The 25295-nt window shown below is 39.6% G+C and overlaps 2 protein-coding genes across 3 annotated transcripts in view; both read right to left on the reverse strand.

The window, feature by feature from the left end:
• Positions 1-838: 838 nt before the first annotated feature.
• On the reverse strand, positions 839-5095 carry LOC131458708 (uncharacterized). The gene is made up of 2 exons (XM_058627915.1): positions 4975-5095; positions 839-1895 (listed from the first exon to the last, which is right to left on the reverse strand). Exon 2 carries the CDS (start codon positions 1885-1887, stop codon positions 1072-1074), a length of 816 nt encoding a protein of 271 aa, XP_058483898.1. The 5' UTR covers positions 1888-1895; positions 4975-5095; the 3' UTR covers positions 839-1071.
• A 6072-nt stretch (positions 5096-11167) lies between these two features.
• ksr1a (kinase suppressor of ras 1a) overlaps positions 11168-25295 on the reverse strand; it is a 41591-nt gene continuing 27463 nt past the window's right edge. Inside the window, exons 5-21 of one of the 2 annotated variants that reach the window (XM_058627663.1) lie at positions 22369-22550; positions 22030-22099; positions 20887-20970; positions 20582-20643; positions 20387-20496; positions 19413-19581; positions 19093-19134; positions 18763-18811; positions 18598-18661; positions 16519-16806; positions 16239-16435; positions 16051-16147; positions 15558-15691; positions 14882-15010; positions 14643-14778; positions 14327-14460; positions 11168-12929 (exon numbers count right to left, since the gene is read on the reverse strand). In XM_058627663.1, the coding sequence (XP_058483646.1) occupies positions 12923-12929; positions 14327-14460; positions 14643-14778; positions 14882-15010; positions 15558-15691; positions 16051-16147; positions 16239-16435; positions 16519-16806; positions 18598-18661; positions 18763-18811; positions 19093-19134; positions 19413-19581; positions 20387-20496; positions 20582-20643; positions 20887-20970; positions 22030-22099; positions 22369-22550 (1954 nt within the window). In that variant the 3' untranslated portion in view covers positions 11168-12922. The remainder of the gene's footprint in view (positions 12930-14326; positions 14461-14642; positions 14779-14881; positions 15011-15557; positions 15692-16050; positions 16148-16238; positions 16436-16518; positions 16807-18597; positions 18662-18762; positions 18812-19092; positions 19135-19412; positions 19582-20386; positions 20497-20581; positions 20644-20886; positions 20971-22029; positions 22100-22368; positions 22551-25295) is intronic. The other variant, XM_058627664.1, reaches the window with a different exon arrangement.

A 25295-nucleotide genomic window follows, 5' to 3' on the forward strand; every position in this document is an offset into this window, starting at 1 on the left:
GTAAGTGGCCATGCTGGGTAACATTAACTTATGTAAGAAAAGATCATTGCATGCATGTTCGTTTTCACTGCCTCTATAGTAAGATATGGTCTTATATGATGGAAATCATAATATTTTCTTTTTTTTTTTTTTTCTCATTGAAAATGAAATTTAAATCAAAAACCCCACCAAGAGCCTTCAATTTTACCACCACATCTCTCAATTGAGAACATTGAAAAGAGTTTCTTGCTTTGTTTGTGCATGTGCATATTTAAGTACCGTGTGGAGTTGAATTCTCAGATCTATAATCATTTAGTACATTATTGACATAGAGACTGAATAGGATTGGGCCCAGTATTGAACCTTGTGGAACTCCAGCTGGGTAGTTGAGTGACGGTGATTTTGAGTTTCCTATAATTATGTGCAGTTTGTATTCTCTCTGACAGATGTGACTTAATCTGGCAGAGGGCACTATTAAAAAGTAAAAAACTATTATAATAATAATAATAAGAAGAAAAAGAACATTTTGAAAGAAGCACATCATGATTAATGGTATGAAAAGCTAATTTCAGGTCCAGAAAAACAGCTCCTGCATAACCACCCTGGTCTAGTAAACTTTTAAGATTGTCAAATAAACATCAGGTGGCTGTCTCAGTGTCACTTCAGTTTCACAATTCAAATCGTACGCCTAAAGTTCACCAGTTCCTCGGAAATGAGGTTCCACTTCATTAGGGCCAGGTTCTGGTCTCCATGAGGACACACACACACACACACACACACACAGTTTTCTGTTAGCGGAGTTTTATTCTTCTGCTTGTTTCAAATAATGCTTCAAAATGAATGTATAAAACATGCACACATTTATCTGCAGAAATAAATATTATAATATAATATAATATTCAAACATGCAAATTAGACAGAAACACAGCCTCAGCTGAACAAATGCAATCCTGAATCACTCTGGTTTGACCCATTTAGGAAGTCTGGAAAAGCAAAAGTCTGTGAGTACAGAGTAAATCACAGTTCAAGGGGTTTTAAACGCCACAGACAAGTGAAAGGCAGTCACTCTGGAAACTCCACATGCACACAGCGCTACACTGCATCCTTTGGTTTCTCTGCAGCCTCAGAGGAAGAGGAGGAGGAAGCAGCTACAGCGTTGCTGGACTGGGAATCAGTGGCATCCTCATGCTGCTTTGAGGAGAGAGAATTTTCAGTCACAGTCATCTCTTTCTTTTTCTCACCTGACAAAAATTCCTTGCTGCTGACAGCATCTGCCACCTCCTTATTCTTCTCTTCTCCCACTTGCCCGTCCTTGTTCTCCTTGGCTTCCCCCTTCCCGCCTTCGTCTTCATTATTATCATTGCCCACGTCCTCCTGTGTCTCACTGAAATCGCTCATTAACACGGCAGTCTGTTCGGCTTCCACCTCTGGTTTGCTTTTGTTCTTCCTGGCCGTTCCCATCCAGTACTCAGAGTTGCTGATCAGGTCTCCGTTGCTACTCAGTGACTTGAGGCGTTGTCTGAGCTGACACACCTTCCATAGCAACAACAAAGTGGAGAGCAACAGAACAGTGCAGACTAGGATCAGCACTCCACTCACCAGGTACACCACCCCACATCCCTTTTTGGTCGATTCCTTGGTGGGTGGGATTGCGGTTGTGGTGGTCCTGTGCGTTGAGACAGGTGCAGTCGTGGTGCTGTGGCTGCTGGAGGCTGAGAGGACAGGTGTGCTTGTCTCACTGGTCATCATGCTGCTGTTTTCAGGAGCTTTGGTGAAACTAGCAGGGAATTCTGGACTGCTGGTGGAATTGACTGCTGTACTGTTGTTTGAAGTTTCATCTTGGTCTCTACCATCAGCTCCATACAATAGGGCAGATACACAGTAGAGCAGGAGGAGGACGCCGTTCATGTTGTGAGCTAAGAAAACATGGAAAGGCATTTAAGTTTTAAATACATTTTGGAATTTAGATGGCTGATAAATATGAGCCTGTGACCCTGCTAACCAAGACCAAGCCACGATCAATCCATGATTAAAACATTAAGGCAGAAAGCATCATGACCAAATCCAGTGCACTATATACACTGTCCAGCCCCCCAAAATGCACATACTCCTAATTCTTGGTTCAGATATCATACAAGCCTGTAGGGCCAGTGTTATAATCTGGAGTCACTGCGTTTGGTCAGCTCTCGGTTCACCAATGTGTGACGGAGCCAATGGGAGGGGCATGATATTTAAAAGAGCCTCAGAAGTCAGTGTGTGTTGGGTTTCAGAGGAGCTAACAAAAAAATAGGTCAGCCGATGACGACAATGACAGGATTAAATCAGGCTAAAATTGTGAAACAATGGTTGACGGAGCATGAATCATCATTTTCACACATGGAGTGGTCACCACAGAGTCCACACCTTTTTTTTTTACCCTTGAGAATCTTGACTTAACACACCAAACTGACAAACCTGTCGCCATCATAAATATATGAGATCTTACAAAAAAAAGATCAAAACATTAATAATTATAACGATTAGAATAGAATAGGAAATACAAATCTTTACTTAGAATTGAAGAATTACACACACATATATATGCATATGCATGTGTGTAATTAATTAATTACACACATATACATGCATATAAAGTCGTAAGTGCTCTGTAGCTGGGAACATATTGGTTTTCATTTTTTATAAGGATTTTGTATCTGTAATATTCTCTCTGCAAAGTACAGAGCTCAGTTTTAGATGGGGGGCCCACTCACACTCTGAAAACACACTATGGGATTTGACAAGATCGTATATTTCATCTATAATTCTGCACTGAGACTCAAAATTACCAATAATAAAATAATGTCCTGTCTACTCATACATACCTAGGCAAAGCAGCCAAGTTAATAGGCTATTCTTTTTTTCCCATAGAATTGCAGGTGCCTTCATCAATCTCCATTTTCTGCTGTCACATCTCAGGCTCTTTTTCCCAAATGAGGGAGTGATACAGCAGTGTGTCGTGTTCGCTGTCTTTTCTTATAGATGTTGTTTTGCAAGTGAATTCTGTGTGGATTAGGCGATCAAACTTTACAGTAGACAAACATACAACTCCTCCTCCTCCTCCTTTGTATAAAGGGGGCAGGGGGGAAGTGCATCGGCTGGCTTACTGATAACTAAAGATTCTGACTAATTATGTTCATGGTTGCATTTAAAGATTTTCTTTTTCCATCCAGTGATATTAATGACTCATACAAATAGGTCACTTGAGGTCTTGACCAGTCTTGTTTTAAACAGAGTCTCAAACTGCATCCCCAAAATCAATTTCATGCGGCCCGCCACTTAAAATCAAGTTACACGGAGCTATTAATCTCTGTTTTTCTTATGTATTGATTTATTTTGAAACAAATACAATTCTGTGGAATATCATCATGAATATTGATATAAACATTGATATATAACAAAAAAAAAAATTTTTCCCCGTGTGTGCATGGTTTTTCTCCCACAGACCAAAGACATGCAGATTTGGGGATTAGGCAAATTGGACACTAAATCCAACCTTTTTCTTCTGAGGGTTACGTTGACAACATGAAAATGGAGAGCTACTCATGTCTTTTAACGTTCATTCTCAGAGTTTATTTCAACCCAAACAAACTGACTGAGCTTGTTTTGCCCGAACATTTAATGTCGGTGTCCACAACTCAACTCAACTCAACAAAAATATCAATTAATTGTGTATTTTGTATTTTTCTATGCATTTATTTTAGTGAATCTCACACACTATTAAATTAAAAATTAAAAGCTGTCAAAACAAAACAACGCATTCACAAATACACCGACATTGTGGATTATTCCACAATGTCGGTGTATTTGTGTTTTGTTTTGTTTGTTGTGTATTGTTGTTATCTGCCCATCTGTCTTCACATATTCAGCCGTATGTATGATATTTACTGGGTAATTTCATTTAGTGAGATGAGTGGCACTACATGGAGTCAACCAGAGAGGTGTAATGACAACTGACAATCTCATTCTGAACTATGATTTGACTCACACACTTACCGTTTTCACTCGTGATAAAAAACTCTGTTTTCCGGTCTTAGCTGAAATAGTGTGTTTTTGTATGTTTAATGTTTATGTGAGAGCGGATGGTTTTGTATCTCTACACGGCCCCCCCCCCCCCCACGTCCATCATGAGGATAAAGTGGTAGAAGATGAGTCATTTATAAAATCACAATATGGTGTAATCAGTATCAGTTAAGTGTTAATAAAAAATTATAGTTTTATTTCTTACAATAACATATGTGTATTCAATATTTCTTCACAGGTTTTCTGTTTAGAGTGTGAATTCAGAAGTGTTTCGAGGGAGCCCCTTGGTGAAGAACCTTATTATATTATAATAAAATTATTAGTAAATTATGTGACAGATCTTAAATTATGAAAATCTACTGTAAAATGTGCTGCGTTTAAAAAATCTAAGAAAATATAAGTAAAAATTGATATGATTTGAATTAACTTGATTTTGTAATAAATTCACAAAGATATTGTGAATTTATTAACACAGTTATGCAATATGCAAATGTATTTTACGTTTGTAGCAGTAAAAGACATTTCCATAAATAACCATGAATTTGGGTTGTATTTTTTATTAGCCCAGTGTTTGGTCTCCTTAACACAACAAAGTTGTCATATTAACCAATTATTTGGGTTGAAATAATAACCCAATGTGCTGGGGTGTTTAACCTAACCTGCTTATTATTGTAAAATGACTAATTAATTAATTAATAATTAATCATTTTTAAAAAGTATTTGATGATTAAAAACAAAATACAAAATTAGAATCCTTTCAATTTGTTTGCACCTTTAGATTATGATAACCATTTAGAACAGAAACAAAGGTTATTATTATAAACACTCATTTCTTCTTCTTAAATGTTCCATTATCACAGTTCATCTTTGACGCACTGGTCATTGTGGTAACAGAGGTAAAAGCCAAAGTATGTATGAAAAGACACAGGCACTTACACTGTTGATGTTCTTGTTCTAGCTGCCAGAAGAACAATGTTTGGTGTCTGAATAAAAATGTGCTGCCAGTGAAAAGAAACGAACGCTGTGTTTGTTGAGGAACGGTGAGAGAATGACAGTAATCCAAATCCGTGGCAGACTCATGACGCTGTCTTGTTCTACTTCTCTATTTTGGTCTATTAAAAGTAAAGGAAGTGGCTTTGGTGTTGTTCAGTCAGTTGGTCAAAGAGACATCTGTGAAACATGAAAGATGAATAGAGAGAAGACAATGAGTCACTGAGAAGCTCACGACCAGCATGATTTTACCTTTATATTATCGTAAATGGTCTATATTTATATAGTGCTTTTCTAGTCTTGATGACCACTCAGAGCTGCTTTACATTACAGTTTCACCCATTCACTCACACTTTCATACAGCACATCTATATGCAGCACTTTTCATTCTACGTTCACACGCTGCCGGCACAGCCGTCAGGAGCAACATGGGGTGAAGTGTCTTGCCCAAGGACACATCGGCATGTAGACTAGCAGAGCCAGGAATCAGACCCACAACCTTCAAGTTGAAAGATGACATGCTATATCACTGAGCTACTGCACACCCATATATTAAATTTCCATATATGGTGAAGGTTCTCATAATCTTCTACAGTAGTTAGCTGTGTGTGACTGGACTTGCTTGAGTTGAAGACGTTTACTAAAAATGTAAACAGTACCGTAAAAAGTCCCCTTAGTTTCCCCTTAGCGAGGAAGGAACTTGCTTATATTTTAGTGGAAGTTGTAAATGACGCTCCCTGCATAGAGTCAATTGGTTCCAAAGATCCTAAGCAGGCCAATCACCATCCAGGTTGTTTCATAACTGTTGATCAGCTGAGGACCTCAGGCTGCCATCGGATAGTCCATCCTATCATTTATTCCTTACCCTCACTGGATAACTACATGAGGTTAAGGAAAGATGACAAGAAGAGTGCATTCAGAAGTAGGAAAAAACAATTGTGGTCCCTGACTGCAAGCTTACACTGCAGACTGGACCCAGTCATGCAGACCCCAAGACACAGAACAATGCTCAGCAGTTTTAATTGCAAAAGTCAAGAAATAAAAAGGATTTATCCAAAGCAGCAAAGTTGGTATCCAGAGGTCAAGTGTGCAGGCAGGTGGATATGAAGAGAGATGGTTTACATGGAACAAAGACGGTGAGGTAAACATCTGCGGCAGAGCAGAAGAGAGCAGGTAAGACGATGCAAGAGACAAAAGAGACAAAACAAGTAAAAACTGAAGCAGAATTCGGCCTTGATGTTACCACTGAGGATTAATGACACTCTGTTGGAGACTGGAGCTGAAGAGCTGGTATTTATTGCAGGAGGTTGTAGAGTAGCATTCAGGAGATGAGCAGCAGGTGTGTGCGTACAGAGTGGAGGAGCAGGAAAGTAGGAAAACTATACACAGTATTGGAGTCGGACACAGTCTGGCTAAGTGAAGCGTAGGAAGTAGGATGGAAGTAGCATTCAGCCACCAGAGCGCGACTCCACTGGTAGCGAAAATAACTTTTACTACAACTTCTCACTTGATTTCTAAAAGTAAAATCAGTAAATGGTCTCAATCACTAGTTCCACCTCTTTTTCAACAGAATATGATAAAAAAAATTGTCCCATGTCCTTTTTCATATACAATCTATGGGGGGAAAAAAAGGTAACAAGACACAGTTAACACTTGATCTTTTTGCAATGACTACTAAGATAAACTACAAAGAGCTATTGTTGGGTAACATTGCGTGTTGCAGTGGTGTGTAAATGGTACACTTCCTCCTTTCTGTCATCGTATGTTTCTGTTTCCTGTGGAATTTATTTGTCACTTGTTTCATATCTGCACCTGCACATGTAACTCAATTTCTATGAAATGCTTCATTTGGCAACTTGCTTCACCCCTGCATGTGACACCAGCAAACACACAAGACCTCCAAACACAGCCATCAGTAGTTAGCACACTGCACGCTCCACCACCAGCAAAGACTCCAGCGAGCATCTTCTTGGTCTTTTGTCATCGAGCCGTCCTATAGTCTCTTGTCGTTCTTGTTCAGATGAAAGGAACGATGTACGAAACTAATGTTGCAGTAAATAATATCGTAAATCATCCATTTCCATATGCAGCAGCACACTTGTAAGATGTGAAAATCTAATGTGGCGCCGTTTTCTCTCCACTGTGAGATAAATAAATATATATAATATAAATAAATCTTATCTTATCTTAAACCAACACGACAGGAGAGACATGTTTCAGTGTTTATATGGTCTCTCTCTTGAGAATGAGACCTCATGTCTCAATGCAATAAATAAACAGCTGTTAGGTCTAACACCAATGTTTAAAAAAAGAAAAAAGAAACGGCAAGATTACTTCTTAATTTAGTTTTAATAACCTTACACGACCCACCTGCAGTACAAGCGCGGCCCACAAGGGACCGCAGCCCACACTTTGAGAGTCACTGCTGTAAATAATAATGAGTTTGCTAGTATTAGCTTAACACACAGTCAGTGCTGACTGTGTGTCAGTGACTACACTGAGACATGAGCTCTTGCTCTGATTATAAATGAATAAATCAATAAATTACACTTGTTTTAACTCTCCCTTCCAACAATTTTACACTAACCCTAACCTTAACCTCCTAACATTAACCCACAGGAGTTGTGGATCCACTGCTGCCTCCAACAGTGACTCTAAATGGTGTTATTTTGTTATTAGCAGCTCCTGTGTCCCCACAAGCTAGAAATATTGAATTTATTTATGGACTTTAGTGTGGGACATGAAGTGTTTCCAACGGCAACTTCACATTTGTCATTTGTGATTTTGGTCTTCCTCCAGAATGATCCAAATCACACAAACTTACCAAACCCTGCAACAGTTGGTACTGCACTCCAAAGCAGCCCTAGATGTCAATAGGTGAGCTTTTTGTTAAGTCGCTAGTATCTCTTTTTCCCTTGTGTCCATGCTGGCTGCCATGTTTTCACTCAGAGCTTGTGTCTGTGACTCAAGCTGGTACTCGGTGCAGGGGATGAGACCGGGACGTGCACAACGCAGTCAGTGCTGACTCTGTGCCAGGGCCTTATGCAGACCACACTAGAAAAAACTTCCACTTCAAATAATTTCAAGAGGAAATGAAAACAGAAGGGAGACAAATGACTTCATCTCAAAAAGACCTTCTCTTGAGTAATGGAAAGTCCCACTTGTTCCGTTGTTCAAATGACAATTTGCATATTTACCCTCACAGCCAGGGTGTGTGTGTGCGTGTGCGTGTGTGTGCGTGAAGTGTCGTGTGTCATCTTTTTTACCGTCATCCATCATGAATAACTGGATGTGATTGTGGGCAGTGTCATTAAAGGCGACATAGACCGGGAAGCTCCAATTAACGCTGCGTTTGTGTGTGTATCTGCGTCATTACCTCGTTTATGAAACCCTAAAGTTTCAGAACAAACAGTTCAGTTCAGTGCTGAGAAAATAGGGTTTTATTGTTTTCCTGGGCTCTGCGAAGTGGATCGGCACTTCCCTATGCTGATGATGTCATCAGAAATCCTCACCACTCCTCTCACGAGGAGAAGAAGAACTACTCTCGTTGTAGCTGCTGAGATGCAGAGCATCCACCGTGCCACAGGGGGAGCTGTGTATTTGTGAGCTGGCCTACCAATTACGTCACTTCCAGGTACCTGGCCAATCACAGGACAGTGGGAAAGCTCTCGTTGGCTGGCCAATCACAACACAGTCCACGTTCTGGGGGTGTGGTTTTGGTCTGAAACAGCGCGGCTGACGAGAGCGTCAGTGAGGAGATATTTTGATCGGCTCGTTTGCAGCGACTAGGAGGTTTTTAACCATGAAAACAAGTTAATATATGTGAGTAGACCTCCATAACTAACATATATGTGCGATACAAGCATTCTATGTCACCTTTAAGGAAAGTACCAAGACCAGACAAGATCAGATAGTTGTAGTCTCTCATTTGCCTGTCTGTCTGTCTCCCAGATTTCACAACAAATTTGTGGAGATGAAAGTACACACACACACACACACTCATCGATATATAGAACAAAGCATACAGAGGCAAGTGCTATAAAAAATACAATAAAACGAACAAAAATGAAAATAGAAATAACAAATAAATGATAATGAAGTGTCCATTGTGGTATCTGGCTGCTGCTGGTTTGACATTCAGCGCGTGCATTGACTTGCCACCATGTGATTGGCTGGTCAGATATTTGCATTAACAAGTAGGTTGAGCAGGTGTTTCTAATAAAGTGCGTCTGAGAATCTGGTCATGGCACATCAACAAACAAATGGTTGTGGTATTTTTAAACTGACTGACCAGGAAATAAAGGACATTTTGTGTCTTGTGTGGCAGTAAAGGAAACAGTTTTCTTTTCACCAAATCCTGGTCATGTGACTCAGTACCAGTTGGAGTCAGAGAGCGTTTAGTTACAGTTGAGGATACAAGGTCCTTTCTTTTCTGCTGGAGTGATACCAGTATTCAGAGCCCATCCATCATTCTTATTAGTCAAAGCCACACTTAGGATGCAGCCTCGCTGATAACAGGCTTCAAGGTCTGAATCCGAGCAGTATTTCTCATTTCACTGGCAGCAGCCAAGGCCTCGTATTATATACTTTTGATCAATTCACCATTGAAAAGCTGGCTCAGCAGAAAGGCATAAAAAAGGCAAACTGTTTCTTTTGAGGCTTATAAAGCACTGACTACATGAACTGTCCTCCGGTATAAATGAACTAACAAAATTCTCACACCAAATTTGGACGTGTTAACTACAGATGCCCATTTGGTTTCCATCATTTTTTACATAAATTAAACTGAATTAGATGTCCCAAGTTCTATAAACATGAGTGTGTCACACTTGAGTGTTTACACAATACAGAATAAAAAGAATACATGTCATGAAAAATGATGTAAAATGTGCACAACTTAAAAAAAAATGTAAATGTTCCGAATGTAAAAAACTCTCTGTGGGGTCAGTGTGCCACCTAGAGGCAGAGCAGGATGTGTATTCTTACTTTTCAGCAGCTTCTTCTCCAAAACCATGTACACAACAGTACTCGCAGGCTTCATTATAAACCAGAGAATGAGTAAAGTTTCTTTTTGACTGTTTTTCCGTTTGCAGGGGCGAAAACAAGCAGCTTATTTTCATGCTCACCGTTTCCCACTTTAATATTTGTTGGTAATCTGTATTCTAAAATTCTCAAACTATTTCTTGATCAGACTCATTTAGTCACTTGTTCACGTCATACATTCTCAGCGTTTTTGACCAAATTGCAAAAGCTTGAGACTCATTCATGCAAATGATAAGTGTCAAACTATTATACTGCTTCTCTATTAAAGAGAGGTTGAACCAGATGTAATAATCTGTCAACCATATGTCCCTGCATTGTACTACACTATACTATACTATACTATACTATACTATACATAAAGCATTAAAAATGTCAAATACACATCTGTGCTGCTGCAGTTGTTTTCACCAATACTGCATTTCTACAATATTGCATAACATACTATATGAAGCAACAAATACATTACACTAAGGGGGATACAGAGCTTGAGTGTTGCATGCACTATAAATGCACTGTAAAGACGTTTATGCTTATTTATGGCTTTTAAATGATCACTGAATGTCCTGGTCTTGTGTTTTTAAGTTTTATACACATCATTTGAGTTTCATAACAAATTCTATATTTCTTTCTCGAGTGCAGTGCCATAAAACATGTCTTTTGTCTTCATTTTCCGTGTTGTAATAACAAAGTCCTGTGAATTGTTGGCAACAATTACAGTAAAATGAATACAGTAAGAGTAGCGTTACTTGCACTGTTAACATTTATAATGTCACATAGAGAAATTACATTTACTATCACCGTCATAAAAAACCTCAGCCATTGTTTCCATGAAAAATAACGTTTGACTATCAAACAATGACTCAGCAACCTCTTATTGTGGTGACGCCGACATATTCATTTACTTCTTTAAAGGATTTTGAGCATGTGAGAGCAATTGACACACTTTTCCATGTAATCCACAATGTGCTGCTTGCTGTTTGTGCCAAAATAATGTTTAAATTTTTTTTGCAAATACTAGTGATGATTCCAAATATGTACAAAAGTGGCTCAGAAAAAAACATAATATCCAGTGCAAACAGTAAAAGAACAGCGTATATATCCTGTAATTACATGACAAGCCTCATTTTATTGTCTTCCATGGATGAAAACAGAAACTGTGTGTACAGAATGGTAGTCACATGCAATTACAAAAATATGAATTTTTTACAGTAACATAAAAAACATGTATTGGCCCATTCTAAAAATTGTACAGCTTTTTACACAGTATTTTATACATGAAAAAAATATATAAATATATACACATCTGTCATCGCCATAGCAGTACCTATTCAAAAAATGTTGTGATGTCATTTACATATAAAATGTTTGTACAAATATTAGAAGAATCCTGTTAATCTGCTATACATTAAATAATGTATTTACATCACATACGGTTGGATTTTGCAACACAAAGTTTGACTGCGACCGTTCACAAAAACTGACCCTAGGTGTTCCGACACAGTACGCTCACTCAGTCGACCGTGCACACCCTCACACACACACACACACACCACATATAAATACAAGCACACCAACTGAAGCCAGCAACCACAAACAGTTTGCACAAGCGCGCACAAGAGGTAATGTTTTACAGAGATATAGGACACTTTTGCGCCAGGTTCCTGATTTATCTTTTTTTTTTTTGTTTGTTTTTGTAGTCTGACCTCTTGAAAGAAGGCTCTTTCTAAGGAACTCGTGTTCTTATAAAGTGCACTTTACACTTCAGTGGATGGACATTACTATTAATCATAAACAGCCAGCATTATTCTTTCCATTCCCATGTAGATTGTGGATGATGACGGGAATATTCCTGACATTTCCTTTTTATTTCAGCTGTCATTCAGCATTTACACCAGGTGCCCAGTTTTCAAATGCATCCAATACACAGTGACTTTAACAGGTTAAACTCCATAACGACAACAACACAAGTGAGCATATATTATCATCAGCGTGTGTCTGAACCTCATCCGAGAGCGTCCTGAAGTAGAAAAGAAACCACTGCAAATGGAACTATCGGAAAACTAAACAACAAAAAGGAAAACTGCATATTGTGTCTCGACATGAGCAGGTGAACGTCTCAGCACATGCCATCGCACAAAATAAAAAAAACAACAACAGACAGTAGCTTTGAGAAGGTAACTAAAGCAGCCGGTCACACGTGTCAAACACTCAGGGAAAAACGGAAGGACAGATAAATGAAGGTGGTCCATTTGGTAGCAGGGTTCATTTCACGTTCCAGATGCGTGATTTGTTTTGTTTGTGTGCGCCTAGGTGTGTTTTCCTCAAGAGGAAACAGAGGCCGTGTTGGTCAGGGCCTCCCGGCAAGAACAACCACATCATCATCATCATCATCATCATCATCATCATCATCATCATCATCATAGCAGCACAGCAGCACAGAGAAGGTGAGCAGGCCAAAGAACAGGGCAGCAGCCATCAGCACAGGCACAGACCACAGCGCACCGGTCAGTCTCAGCACAGACACCACAAAGCCTCACAGTCCCCAACGACATCACACAACACAACCAAAAACACAGGAAGGCAAGGAGATCTTAGACGACGGGAGGGACCAGTGGTGGAGGACGATGGTGTTCCGTCCCCTCCGCCCACACCTCCGTCCACCAATCCTCTCTTCCCCAGTGACAAAACGCAGCGGTTAGACGTGGAAGATCAGACTGTGGGATTAGTGGAAGCAGCGTCTGTTTCAGGCAGAGGCAATGCTTTGATCAATCCTGTAAGAGTTAAGGATTCAGGAGCATGCAAGGCAGAACCAGGCTTTGTTGTGCATTGCTTATATTTTTCAGTGCAACGGCTACAACCTAGATTAGGGAAAGAGAACAAGAAAGAGAGGGAAGAGCAAAAGGAAAACAAACATTAGATGGTTAGTGAAAGTGCAACAGGCCTCCAAGCTGATTTCTTTGTGTTTTAGAAGCGGTGGTGTGCACCGCGTGTCCCTGTATACCTGTCCAAAAGGTTTTCTTTCAAAATAAAACGCATCTTCCATCATCTTGCTACAAAACTGACATTTAAGCGCACAATCAGTATTATAGTACTTGACGACTGGGTTTACACTGATTAGTTTGTGATAAAAAATAAAATGAAAATTGGTCACATTTAGTCTTTGAGCAAAGAAGACACGTTTGTGTTAAAAGCGAGAAGCAAGAAGCAGAAAAGCAGTAGGAAACACGGTGTGAAGGCGAAGCTGTTAATCATGCGATGGAGGTGCAATTGAAGAAAGTGACATGGAAACTTTTCTACGAGGAAAAAAAAGAATGAAATTATTCGGGGTGTAGAATAAAAGGGAGGTTGACACTCCTCCTATTTAAAATGCTCTCTTTTTTGTCATAGCACATAATGTAGCAGGTTCTTAGCACTGTGCATCTGTCATATAATTTTTCCTTTCGATTATTTTAAAGGTCCAATGTGTAACATGAAGGAGGGTTTATTGGCAGACATTCAATATGCCACTAATATATTATATTTAAATGTACGTTAAGCATCTTCTTGTGTGTATCTATGGGAACCTAATCAGCTGAAAACTTGGCCAAGGCCACTGTGGTTTCCTGACACACTTAGAAGAGAGAGAGAGAGGGAGGTGAGCAAAACCATCCTCCATTTAGTGCAACCTGGATCTTGAGGGGACTGAGAATTGCCATGACGACAAACTATCCAATCACAGACTACAATAGAGTGACACTTAAATGAAATTAAACACTATATCTAGGAGACTATGATGAACTATACTACTGTTTTTTTCTGATTCATTCAGTCATTGTCACGTGTCATCATCTCATGTGACATGTGACAACGGAGGCTTTATTAAACTAAAATCTCGATATGTCGTCAAAATATATGAACCACAATGTTCACATTTCATTTGAAGGTATGGCTGCGAGGATGTCCTACATGTCCCACTGCAGTGACAGGGGCATTTGGTCATGAGTGGTGCTAAATATGAAGTTGAAATGTATTAAAAATATAGAAATGAAATATCCACGTACAGTATGAATGACATTTTTAAATAAGACGGAATAAATAAGACTGCTCGGCTGCTTCCGTCTCTTACAACTTGTCGACTGTGGAGTTGATGACTCATAGAATCAGCACTGTGAGTGACAGGTCTTTGTACCAACAAGGAATCTGAAGTTTGACTATTAAGGACTATGTCTTTGTTTTCCAGTGTCTTCACATCGTCCTTCACATCCTGGATACCTACTCTGCAGACTTCCAGAAGTGTCCGGGGTGGGACAGCCTGCGGTTCAGTTTGGGCAACTTCTCCAGCATGTCGGCCAGCTGGGTGAAGGTGGGCCTCTCTCTCAGGTCATACGCCCAGCAGGCAGACAGAATCTCCTGGGGAGACAAACCACTCTTGGTTAATGCACCTGACAAAATAGTGGACACTATGGACGACGATGAGGATGATGATGACGATGATTGCACAGTGTTCCTATAATAACTGTACATCAGTAGAAAATGCTTCATTATTTGCCTCTTGTAGAAGAAAAATTAAATTATTTTCTCATTCAACTCACAGTGACCTCCTTGCCCAGGCTGATCTCGGCCAAGACCTTCTTGATGCCCTCTCCACTCCCCACCTGCCAGATGGTAGCTTCCACAGGCTGGTTGGTGATTGGCCAGTCCCTAGCTTGAAGCTCATACCAAATGGTGCTTTAGGGGGGGCGGGGGGGGGGGCAGAAGTAAGATTATTCTGTATTAGTAGCAAAAGCTCATCTAAATCTTCAGATCTTATTTGTGAGTGTGAAGGACTCACCCGAAGGCATACACATCTGCTGCTGTGGAGAAAGGAAGGCGGTCCTCGTTACCTGGGCTCATCCTCCGCACAATTTCCGGTGCGAGATAACAAATCCAGCCATGTGGCAGTTTTAGTTTATTCTCACGCCTGGAAAAAAAAAAAAAACAGACACATTTAAATTACACCTTTAAATTAAAGGTCGACTATCAAGGTTTTTCTACGGACGATCTTCAATAATCAGTGCAGCCACTGGCCGACATATAACGCTGATAGAACAATTTTTATATACACAAAATTCCTGTACTCAAATTAACATTAACACATAGTCTGTGCTAGTCTGTCCCTCCTGTCTGCATTTGGTGCCTTCACTACAATTAACTTATATATTTGGAATAAAATAAATGTATAAGGTATATATGAAATAGATGCATCATGTCAGAAGATATTAAGCTGTCAAATTTTTGTCTAGTGTTTGACAGTGGCTGCAGATTTACAAGCTCATTTTAGTTTTAGATATTCTTGACGAGCAAAATTTGCATTGGCAGGTTCATTTCTTAGAACAAGCGAGCTGTGTGTTTGAATGTGCGGGAAATTATACTTTACACTCATGTGGTTACTACAAATCACCAGTAGGCAGGTTTGTAAATGAAGTGAGACGCAGTAATTGAGCCATTTAGCTGACGTTGCTTCTTACCTCCCCTCCTGAACAACTCCTGAGATTCCGAACAGCCCGAAGTCTGTGATCACGACTTTATTGGTGTCGTGAAAAACGTTCTTGGACTTCAGATCTTTGTGAACGATACCTTTAGCATGCAGGTAGCCCATTCCCTGCACAGAGAGGTAGAAGGCAGCAGGTCAGTCAGGGTCGTCTTATGTCGGGAGTTATTTCCTGTGATAGCTCAGGTTTCATGAAGTAATATGGTTGTATGAGGTACTGACACACTGTAAGTGTGCTTGAGACATGGACAATCTCTCTTACATACAACATTATTGTAGCCACTTAATCAATAAAAATCCTCTCCCACACCAAAGTCCATAGTGACAATTTTATTTTAACATTGTAACCTGCGCTTCCAAAAATCATAGACTTAAGCTGGCATATATTTTCTTAGATGAGTCTTTGCTTAAGTGGCCTGACATGAGTTCTACCTTGTGTCACTTACAAAAGATACAAGAGCAACATTTACCTTTACAATCTCCTGAGCGATTTGTCTCGTCTTATTAATATCCAAAGTGTTTTTAGTGTCCCTAACAACTGAATACAGCGTCCTCCCTTTACAGAAACTGTGTGGACAGAGAAAGAGAAGGTCGTACGTTAAATGAATTTGTGTTCAAATTGTAAATAAAAAGGTGTGTTTGATATTTCTGGTCTCACCTGGTGATGATGGCCAGGTGGGGTGGAGCCATGCAGGCCCCCATGAAGAGCACCACATTCTCATGCCTGGTCTGTCTGTAGTTCATCACTTCCTTTTTAAAGAGCTTCAGATGATCCTGATTGTTCCCGTCGATCTCAAGGAGCCTAATCGCTACCTCGCCATGCCACCGGCCCTTATGCACTTTACCCCAGCGACCCTGCATGGACAAAGATAAACTCAGCAAAAATGTTTTTTTTGTTTTTTTTCAGAATGAGATACACGTGTGTCCTGATCCCTCACCTTTCCTATGAGTTCTCCGAGGTCCAGCTGCTCAAAGGGAATGTCCCACTCCTGCAGGTAGACACTGGTCTGACTCCCCTTGCGGGAGATGGGGCCCTTCCACTGGTTCCCCCGAGAGTTGGGCAGGTCGTCGAGCTCGTCGCCGTCCAGCTCTCCATCTGAGCCCATGTTTATCCTCATGTCCTCCCCGTCCTCCTCATCTTCACCTTCATCCTCGTTCTCCTCCTCATCATCCTCATCCTCCGCATCGGGGTCTTCATCTTCAACCTCAATGTCGTCGTCCCCTTCCTGCAAGAGTGTAGTGATGGCTTTTTTTTTTAATTCTACTGTGGATAAGTCTACAAATTAAGTTAAACCATTACACAACATTAAGGAGGATATACATGTTTTAAAATAAAACAACAACTAAAATAATAACAATAATAAAATGCCCATTTATAACATAACACAACATAAAAACAAATATAGGCTCCACCCACAAAAACCCAATGACTGACACATTTTTCTATCCATATGAATAAAGAAAAGTTTATCTGCATCCCCCCCATTTTGAGATTTCAGGATTTCAATCTAATCAATCAATCTTAATATATTTCATTATTATTATTATTATTTTTTTTTTTTTTTAATTGAACATTTATTTTACTAGAAATAAATAAGTTCTTTAAAGCCCTGAATCATATTTTGTGTTAATCTTTAACACCTGGGTCATTCTTTAATGTATCCTGTGAAATGGAAGCCACTTTTTTTTTTTTGTTTATAAACTCTTTGTCTTCAGTTGGAAAATGTCATGTCAGCAAGACATGCTGGTGAAATACACAATAACAACACAAGCTCAGCATAATCCCAGCCAAACAGGTCAGTCTGGTTCCAGTCAACAAATGTCAGAGGGGACGTTGTTTTTCTTTAATTCTAGGTTCCATTTACAAGAAATCAGTCATTCGTGTATTTCAGAGACATTAAAATCATCATATCACAGAATTCATTACATTAATAAGTAGAGTAGACTGTGGTATCTATGCTGTGGTAACGGTGCACATACTGAACCTTTGACAGAGGTGACTGGGGCACATGCTGCTCTGATCATTGGCAGATCATATTCAATACATCCATTCCAGATGTTCTACTGTGATGATGCGAGTCTGAGTCGGCGTCACCAGTCTCAGACTATTTTGATCATGTGACTATGACCCAAGGTGATGATAGGTTAAGAGGTTGACTAATATGGGTTTTTCTTCTTCTTATGTTTGTCTTTAAACTAAACCCTGTCTTCTGAGGTCAACTCCGCCCAGTGACTGAAGAGGGAGGGACAGTGGAGATCAGTAGATGCACTACTTTGGGTTTAATACCACCATTGTTTCTATTATCATAAATCTATATCCTATGAAATGTCTTCCCCTGTAACCGTTCTCGGTCATCTCTTTCAATCAATATCCATAACATCTCGAACAACTACACCCTAAACTTTGCACAACAGTCTGTCTTGTCTTGTTCATTGTCACATACACGTTACTTGTCAATTAACAGATATGAAAATGGCTGGAAGGTGGGGGCATGAGCTCAGGGAGAAGACATTAAACTTGATCAGATCTGATTAGTAGGGAGGTCAATTAGTAGGGTTTTCATTTTCTTGAGTAATGCATCACACCAATCACAAATTTGGTGCTAATCGGCATAATAATTTTGTGAGTGAAAATCAGTATTTCAGGGAATTTAATTGAATTTAATTTAGTTACTGTACATTTATTGTCATTATTAGAAATGACTACATAGGATGGAAGAATATGATATGATGTCTATTGAATGTTTGTTTCATTTCACTGATTTTGTCTGTGAATACTTGTCTGTCCTGGGTTCATATGAAACGACATTTCATTCAGACGTGTAACAGGAAGAATGACAAAAAAAAAAAAAACGCTGTTGTTTCTTGTTTGGCAGAGGTTCCATTTTCAAGGCACATTGTATAAAAGCATTCTGAGCTAACGGTCCTTTCCACCCACACACACACACACACACACACACACACACACACACACACACACACACACACACACACACACACACACGCTGCTACTTTACCTCTTCATCTTCGTCTTCCACCAGCTCAGCATGCATGTCTTCCACTGATTGCTCTATCTCAGTGCTGTGACACAGAGAATTTAGAGGTCAAATGTGACAAAAACGTAATCTTTTGATGACTGTTGTCGCTCTAATTGAATAAAACTGAGCTTTAAAATGTCTTACACAGTGTCTTGTAGGACATCAGAGTGCAAATGAGCGGGACTGGAGACATCTGCAACGGAATATAAGAAATGTTAGGCAGAAATAAGAGGATAAAAAGTTCTAGTGCTTCTTCCCTTGTGGAAACACCTCATGCAATTCCCCACGACTACCAGCAGATGGAGACAAAACACTGCCCAAGAGACACGCAATTCTAGTGCATGCACACAGTGAAACTGCTACGACACTCAAAGCAAAACACAGAGGGCAGAGCAAGATCTGAGGTTTGAAGACAGAGTGGAATATTGGGACACTAGAAATGAACAAAAGACATTTTTGGGACTGTTAACTCACCGGGGAAGATAAACTGCTGTCTATGCTGAAAGTAACAGGCAGCTTTTGCAAATAGAGAGGGAAAGACTGTCAAGCACAGCATAGAGGGAGTTAACAAGACTGTAAATGAACAGATCTGGTAAAAAGGCGAAGTTGCTCTTTAGTGTTAATGTTGTATAAACAGGAAAAAGGAGTGTTAGTGAGGTCCAGTATTATATCATACAGCATCTGTAACAGAGTTAGGAACATATAACTGCATACTGAGGAGAATAATACTAGCATGCACATTTGAGTGTGTGTGCTCTGCGTGACTGTATTTGCCCCTGTGAAGCCGAGCTTACCTGGGAAGTTGAAACGACTGTCTCGATGACCTTTGGGCGAGGGGTTGGGTGGCGGCGTGGCACTGGGAGGGTTGCTCTGCTGGAAGGGAGCTGGGGACGAGGGTGTGGATGAAGTGGTGGAGGATGGATTGCTGCTGGAGTCCAGCTGGTTCAGTACAGGTGGATAATCCTGAAGGAGCAGGGACGTGAGCACACGACATTGAGCGGACCTGACAGATAATGGTCATATTGGAATTTTTCTACAGCTTGTTCCTCCTATGACATGGATGCTTGATCTAACTGAAAACATGTGGGGCCACATGGGACAAGGAACAACTGATTTCACCCACTTAAACACTCTAATAAACTCTGTGCCTGCTTAAGTCTATGATGTGTTCACCACATTTTCTCATGAAAGCCTTTTTTGACAGGAAATTGATGAAAAATGATGCAATTTAACATCACAGGTCACAGGAGTTGCTGATCCACTGCTGCCTCCATCAGTAAGTTCTAATGTGTAATGTTGTGCCTTCAGTGTTTAAAATGCATACCTAAGTCAGATAAACCTTCCAAAAGAGGCAGAAGTGAGCTAAAAATGACAATTTCAGGCCGGCTAACAGTGAGATGAAGTGGTGAACAAATTGTTAAGTTGTAGTCATAAGATAGACTTAAGCAGGCCTGGACTTAATTAGTCAGTGTTTAGTTTTACAAGTGGTTAAAATGTGTTTTTCTTTGGCAGCCGTGTTTTCAAAAGGGCAACCGTCCACGTCCCAGGCTGGATAAAGTCAGTGTTGACTATGTTTCACTAGCTCATACAACCACAATTTACTCTCTTGCAAAATCATTCGTTTTTGTTTTCAGGACAAATGCATCTAAAAAGAGATGACGCCTATCAATGGTATCAATGTGCTTGTCATGTGGCCATGACTTGACACTGTCCAAAATAACCGCATACACATAGTATGTGCTGTAATGTGAAAATCATTAAATGGAACCTTTTTTGTAATGGCTTTTGGTAGTGTGCCAAATTGCGGCGCCTCTGGCGGCCGATCCACCGGATTGTTTATATCAGACGGGACGGACTCAGTCCTCCGAATTTTGGCAACTGAAACAGAAAGCGGGAGTTTCACATTAGATGTACACGTAAGCAAAATGTACTCCGCAGATTGACGAGTAAATAAATAACTTACTTGGTAGAAACGAAATCCTGCAGGACGGGGCTTCCTTTGTGCATTTGTTGTGGCACTTTAGCCTGACGGCACAGACAGAAAACAACACATGAGCGACTCAGTCACGATCAGCAAATAAGAAACATTCTTCAAGTCTTGATCAGGTTCTACTCAAAGCTTCAGATTCCCCAGATCACACGTCCCCCAGTGATCTCGAATTAACCCCAAACAGAGTTTTCTCATGCTACTCCTGGAAATGTCAAACAATGACAAAAATCTCTTCAAACTGATTTAAGTGCACTTTAAAAATAAAGTACTCAACTCACCGGCAGTGTTTGCACTTAACCCCAAACATCATGTTCTTCTGGCACACCTGACATGTCTGAGACAACCAGGACCTGGTGGAAAACCTTCACAAAGACAAAGAACTCCTCCTTAAGACGTACACTACTTTTATTTTTACACATATTTAATTGCAGTTTGCTGAAGTACATATCTAACGTATCTAAAGCAGTTAAAGCATTTCTCACAAAGACGGATTATCACACCAACTTGCTCGAAATCCTTGGTTCATCTCTCAAATTAAACCTGTATGTCAAATGAACATCTGTTGTATTGATAAAAAGTAAAAGTGAGTTCAGAATATTGAACTGTAACATTCCTCCACTTTGTGAAAGAGGACAATATTACTGCAGTACAATTCATAGTAGATAGAAATATCTAGTAGAGTAGACATTTTTAAAAGAAGACTTAAAAATTATATTTTTTACTCAGCTAGTTCCTTTTCATTCCATCCTGTGTTGTGTTCTATTGTTGTATTTGTTATATGTTATATTTATTTCTTTTTAAATGTTGTTTTCCTTTTATTGTGAAGCACTTGTTTCAATCCTTGTATGAAAGGTGCTATACAAATAAAGTGTATTATTATGATTATTATTATAGTACAGTAACTGTATCATCAGAGGAGAGCTGGCCTTCTCAGCTGTCTTCTGTGGTGACCCACTTTGTGCCACCTACTGTTAATCATAGTGAACTAACACTCAGTATTCACTTCACAGCAGTGAATAGAATCATACATAGAGTGGGTATTAAAGCTGCCAGAATTGTTTAAAAAGTGTCCGAGACATTATAGACAGAATGTGAGATATTAATCAAGCACATGTCTGCTATTCAACAGGAAACTACCATGACACATTTTGATCAACATAAGCAGTTCATGTAGAAACAAAACAGCAGGCATTTGCACACAATGATTAGCATGAACGAGCCAAAGCATTTGCATTTTTTGCAAAACACGACGTGTCGAGTGTCTACATGACGTGGACGCTGAGAGCGGGTCGTCTTTAAAAGAATTGTAAGTTTGATCAGTGACTCTAGAGAGAGAGAGAAAATCCAACAACAAATGCCGTGTGTTTTCTGGATGATTAAATAAGCTTATGACAGAAGATGTTTGCAGAAGGAAGGTGTACCTGTGTGTGACGGCAAGGCCTATGTCCCTCCTCACTGCTTGTGGGGAGCTGCGATGCCCTGCTACATTATCTGGTGAGAGCAAAAAGAGCAGGGAGGAAGGGGAGGAAATAAAGTCACCCTAATGGTTAATCATTTGCAGTTGTGATACCATTTCACACACACACAATAATGTGCAAGTATAAGAACCCATTACCTAGACTATGTGGCCTAGATTTTGTTCTATCTCAACATTCCAGTAACTTTCACATAAGCAGTCTAATCTAAAATATGCATATTCACCAATTCAGCAAAAAAAAAGGGTTATTTTGTTTTATTATATATCAACATTTATGACTCACTCTTGATGGTGCTGTGCTCTTCCATTAGTGTGGGTGTGCCAGGCAGGGTGTAAGGTGCTGTGGTGGCAGCCGGGGTGACTCCAGGAGTGCGTGCACCTATGGCCGGGTAGCGGGAGGGTAACTCTTCACATCCATTCCCGTTGACTTGCATATTTAGGAACAGCTTATTCTTTCTAACACATCTGCAGAGACAAAGAAGTGAAAATAAATAAATGAAAAGGTAGGGATTTTACAGTTATTATGGCAACCCTAGATTAATATACATAAAAAGATCCCTGTCCACTGCAGAGATTCATCATCAACATTGCATATTGGTCCAGGTAAGACTGGGATATAAAAATGTTGTTTTTATATTGAAATGTTAAATGGTCTGTATGTATTTGTATATTTTGTCTATTGACTACTGTAGACCAACAGGCAGTTATTGAACCCCAAACCTTCCGGTTGAAGGACGACTCACTGTACCCACTGAGCCACAGCCCATTTACAAGGGCTCGTGATTCATGTGGAGTAGATCTGCAAAACACGTCTGCGGTCGCAGATCAGTTGGATTGATCGACTGTGATCACTGAAATCAAACCGATATAGTGAGCTCCCACATAAACTGTATGGCATATACAGTAAATGTAGAGTAATACATTGTAAAGTGCAATAATGCTACAAAAAGGGATAGAGCAACATCATGTATATTACAAATGAGTATAGTAAATAGTAATGGTCTGTATTTATATAGCACTTTTCTAGTCTTGATGACCACTCAAAGCTGCTTTACACTACTGTTTTGCCATTCACACCCATTCACTCACACTTTCATACAGTGCATCTATGTGCAGCACATTTTCTATCACTCATCGTTCATACCCATTCACACACTGCCGGCACAGCCATCAAGAGCAACATGGGGGTAAGTGTCTTGCCAAAGGACACATGGGCATGCAGACTAGCGAACCCACAACCTTCAAGCTGACGCAAGACGACTCACTCTACCCATTCTATAGTAGAATCTTAGTGCAATCAAATTTCAATGCTTAATGTAGGAGGGAAAATTCTAATCTTCAACCATCTTTAAGTTTACTTACTCACATATTCTTATAACCAAACCTGGTGTTCAATATAAACAACCATAGGCGCCAGGCATCTGGACCTGATACACTATCTCAAGGCTTACTAACTATATGTATCAGACCTGGCACGCTGCTCGCCAGAATCACTTTTCAGATATCAGACAAAGTCACAGTTCTCCTCGGATCTGAGCTGTCTTCAATAAAAGCATTCAATTTAACTAGTCACTGACTCCAGATCTTCCATCACCTGTCATCTCACCTGATCATCATAAATCTCAGATAATTATTAACAGTTAATAAATTGTCGGATAAATAGTGAATAGTATTAAATCAGAGGAGGGTAGCACAATGGTTTTACTCCCATACTCGCACAAAGCTTTACGTAGATGGGAAAGAAAATGGATGATCTAGAACTAATCTAGAGGAATTTCATGTAGCCTGGAGAGACGGTTTTGTAGCTTGCAAAAAAGCCTTACACAAAGCTAGCCCTGCCTATTATTCTTCTTTAAGTGAACAGAATAAATAAATGTATTTTCATCACTGTAGCCAGGCTGACAGAGTCACTGCTCTACTGAACTATCCCTTTCTTTAACACCGAGCAGGGACCACTTCTTGAACTTCTTTGTGAAAAAAAATTGATCACATCTTATATATGCTTCCTTTAGGGAACATTATTAGGAAGCACAACATACACCTCCACTGTTATGCAGATGACACACAGCTATATTTATCAATGAGGCCGGATGAAATAAATCAGGTTGTTCAGCTCCAGGAATGTCTCAGAGACATTATGTCCGGGATGAACTTTCTACTTTTAAACTCTGACAAAACTGAGGTCATTATACTCGGTCCAAAAAACCTTATAGAAAAAGATTCTGGCCACATTGACACATGAGATGATATCACCATGGCTTCCACTTCCACTGTGAGGAACCTTGGAGTTATTTTTGACCAGGATATGTAATTTGAGCTAATTTCAAGGACAGCCTTCTTCCAACTGCAGAACATCATGAAAATTAGAAACATTCTGTCCTTAGAAGGACACTGAAAAACTAGTTCATGCTTTTGTTACATCTAGACTGGATTACTGCAACTCCTTATTATCAGGATGTTCCAATAAGTCAGTTAAAATATTCAGTTAATTCAAAATGCTGCAGAATGAAATATGAAATAGAAAGAGAGGCTCCCTGTACAGTTAAGAATTCAATTTAAAATCCTCCTCCTCACATACAAAGCACTTAATGATCAGGCCACATCATACCCTAAGGACCTAGTTTTACCTCTCTCTTCTGTCTCTACCTCGCTCTTTCACTTTCTCTCCCCCCTTTCTGTCACCCATTTTTCCTTTCACCCCAACCGGTCAAGGCCAATGGCTGCACATCTTTGACTCCACTGATGCCCAGTGTTTGCTCATTGTGTGAACTGTTGTGCTTCTCTTTTCTCTATAATACTGTAAAGGTTTCTGTCTTACTATGTACAGCGCCCTGAGATAATGTATGTTGGGATTTGGCGCTATACAAATAAAATTTAATTGATTTGAATATACATATATATAAAATTATAGTAACAAATAGTTAATTTCCGATTTCACTTCTATAGAAACATATGGAAACAATTTGCTTTGTTGATTGTGTTTATTTTTATTATTATTATTATTATTATTATTATTATTATTATTATTATTATTAATTATTATATTTAGAAGTGATGTTCATGTACAGGTTTGTTGGTATTGAGATGTCAGCAGTGATTACAGCCCACTAACCATAACCACAAGTACATGTTTGCACACCTACTCCACTGAAATAATCTAAGAAATACCACATCATCACTGCTGGTTATGTAAGAGACCGAGAAACCCAA

Source organism: Solea solea, chromosome 4 (assembly GCF_958295425.1).
Source record: "Solea solea chromosome 4, fSolSol10.1, whole genome shotgun sequence".
Classification (NCBI taxonomy): domain Eukaryota; kingdom Metazoa; phylum Chordata; class Actinopteri; order Pleuronectiformes; family Soleidae; genus Solea; species Solea solea.

Excerpts from the sequence above, each read along its gene's own strand:
- LOC131458708 (XM_058627915.1), bottom strand. The coding sequence starts at position 1,887 with ATGAACGGCGTCCTCCTCCTGCTCTACTGTGTATCTGCCCTATTGTAT.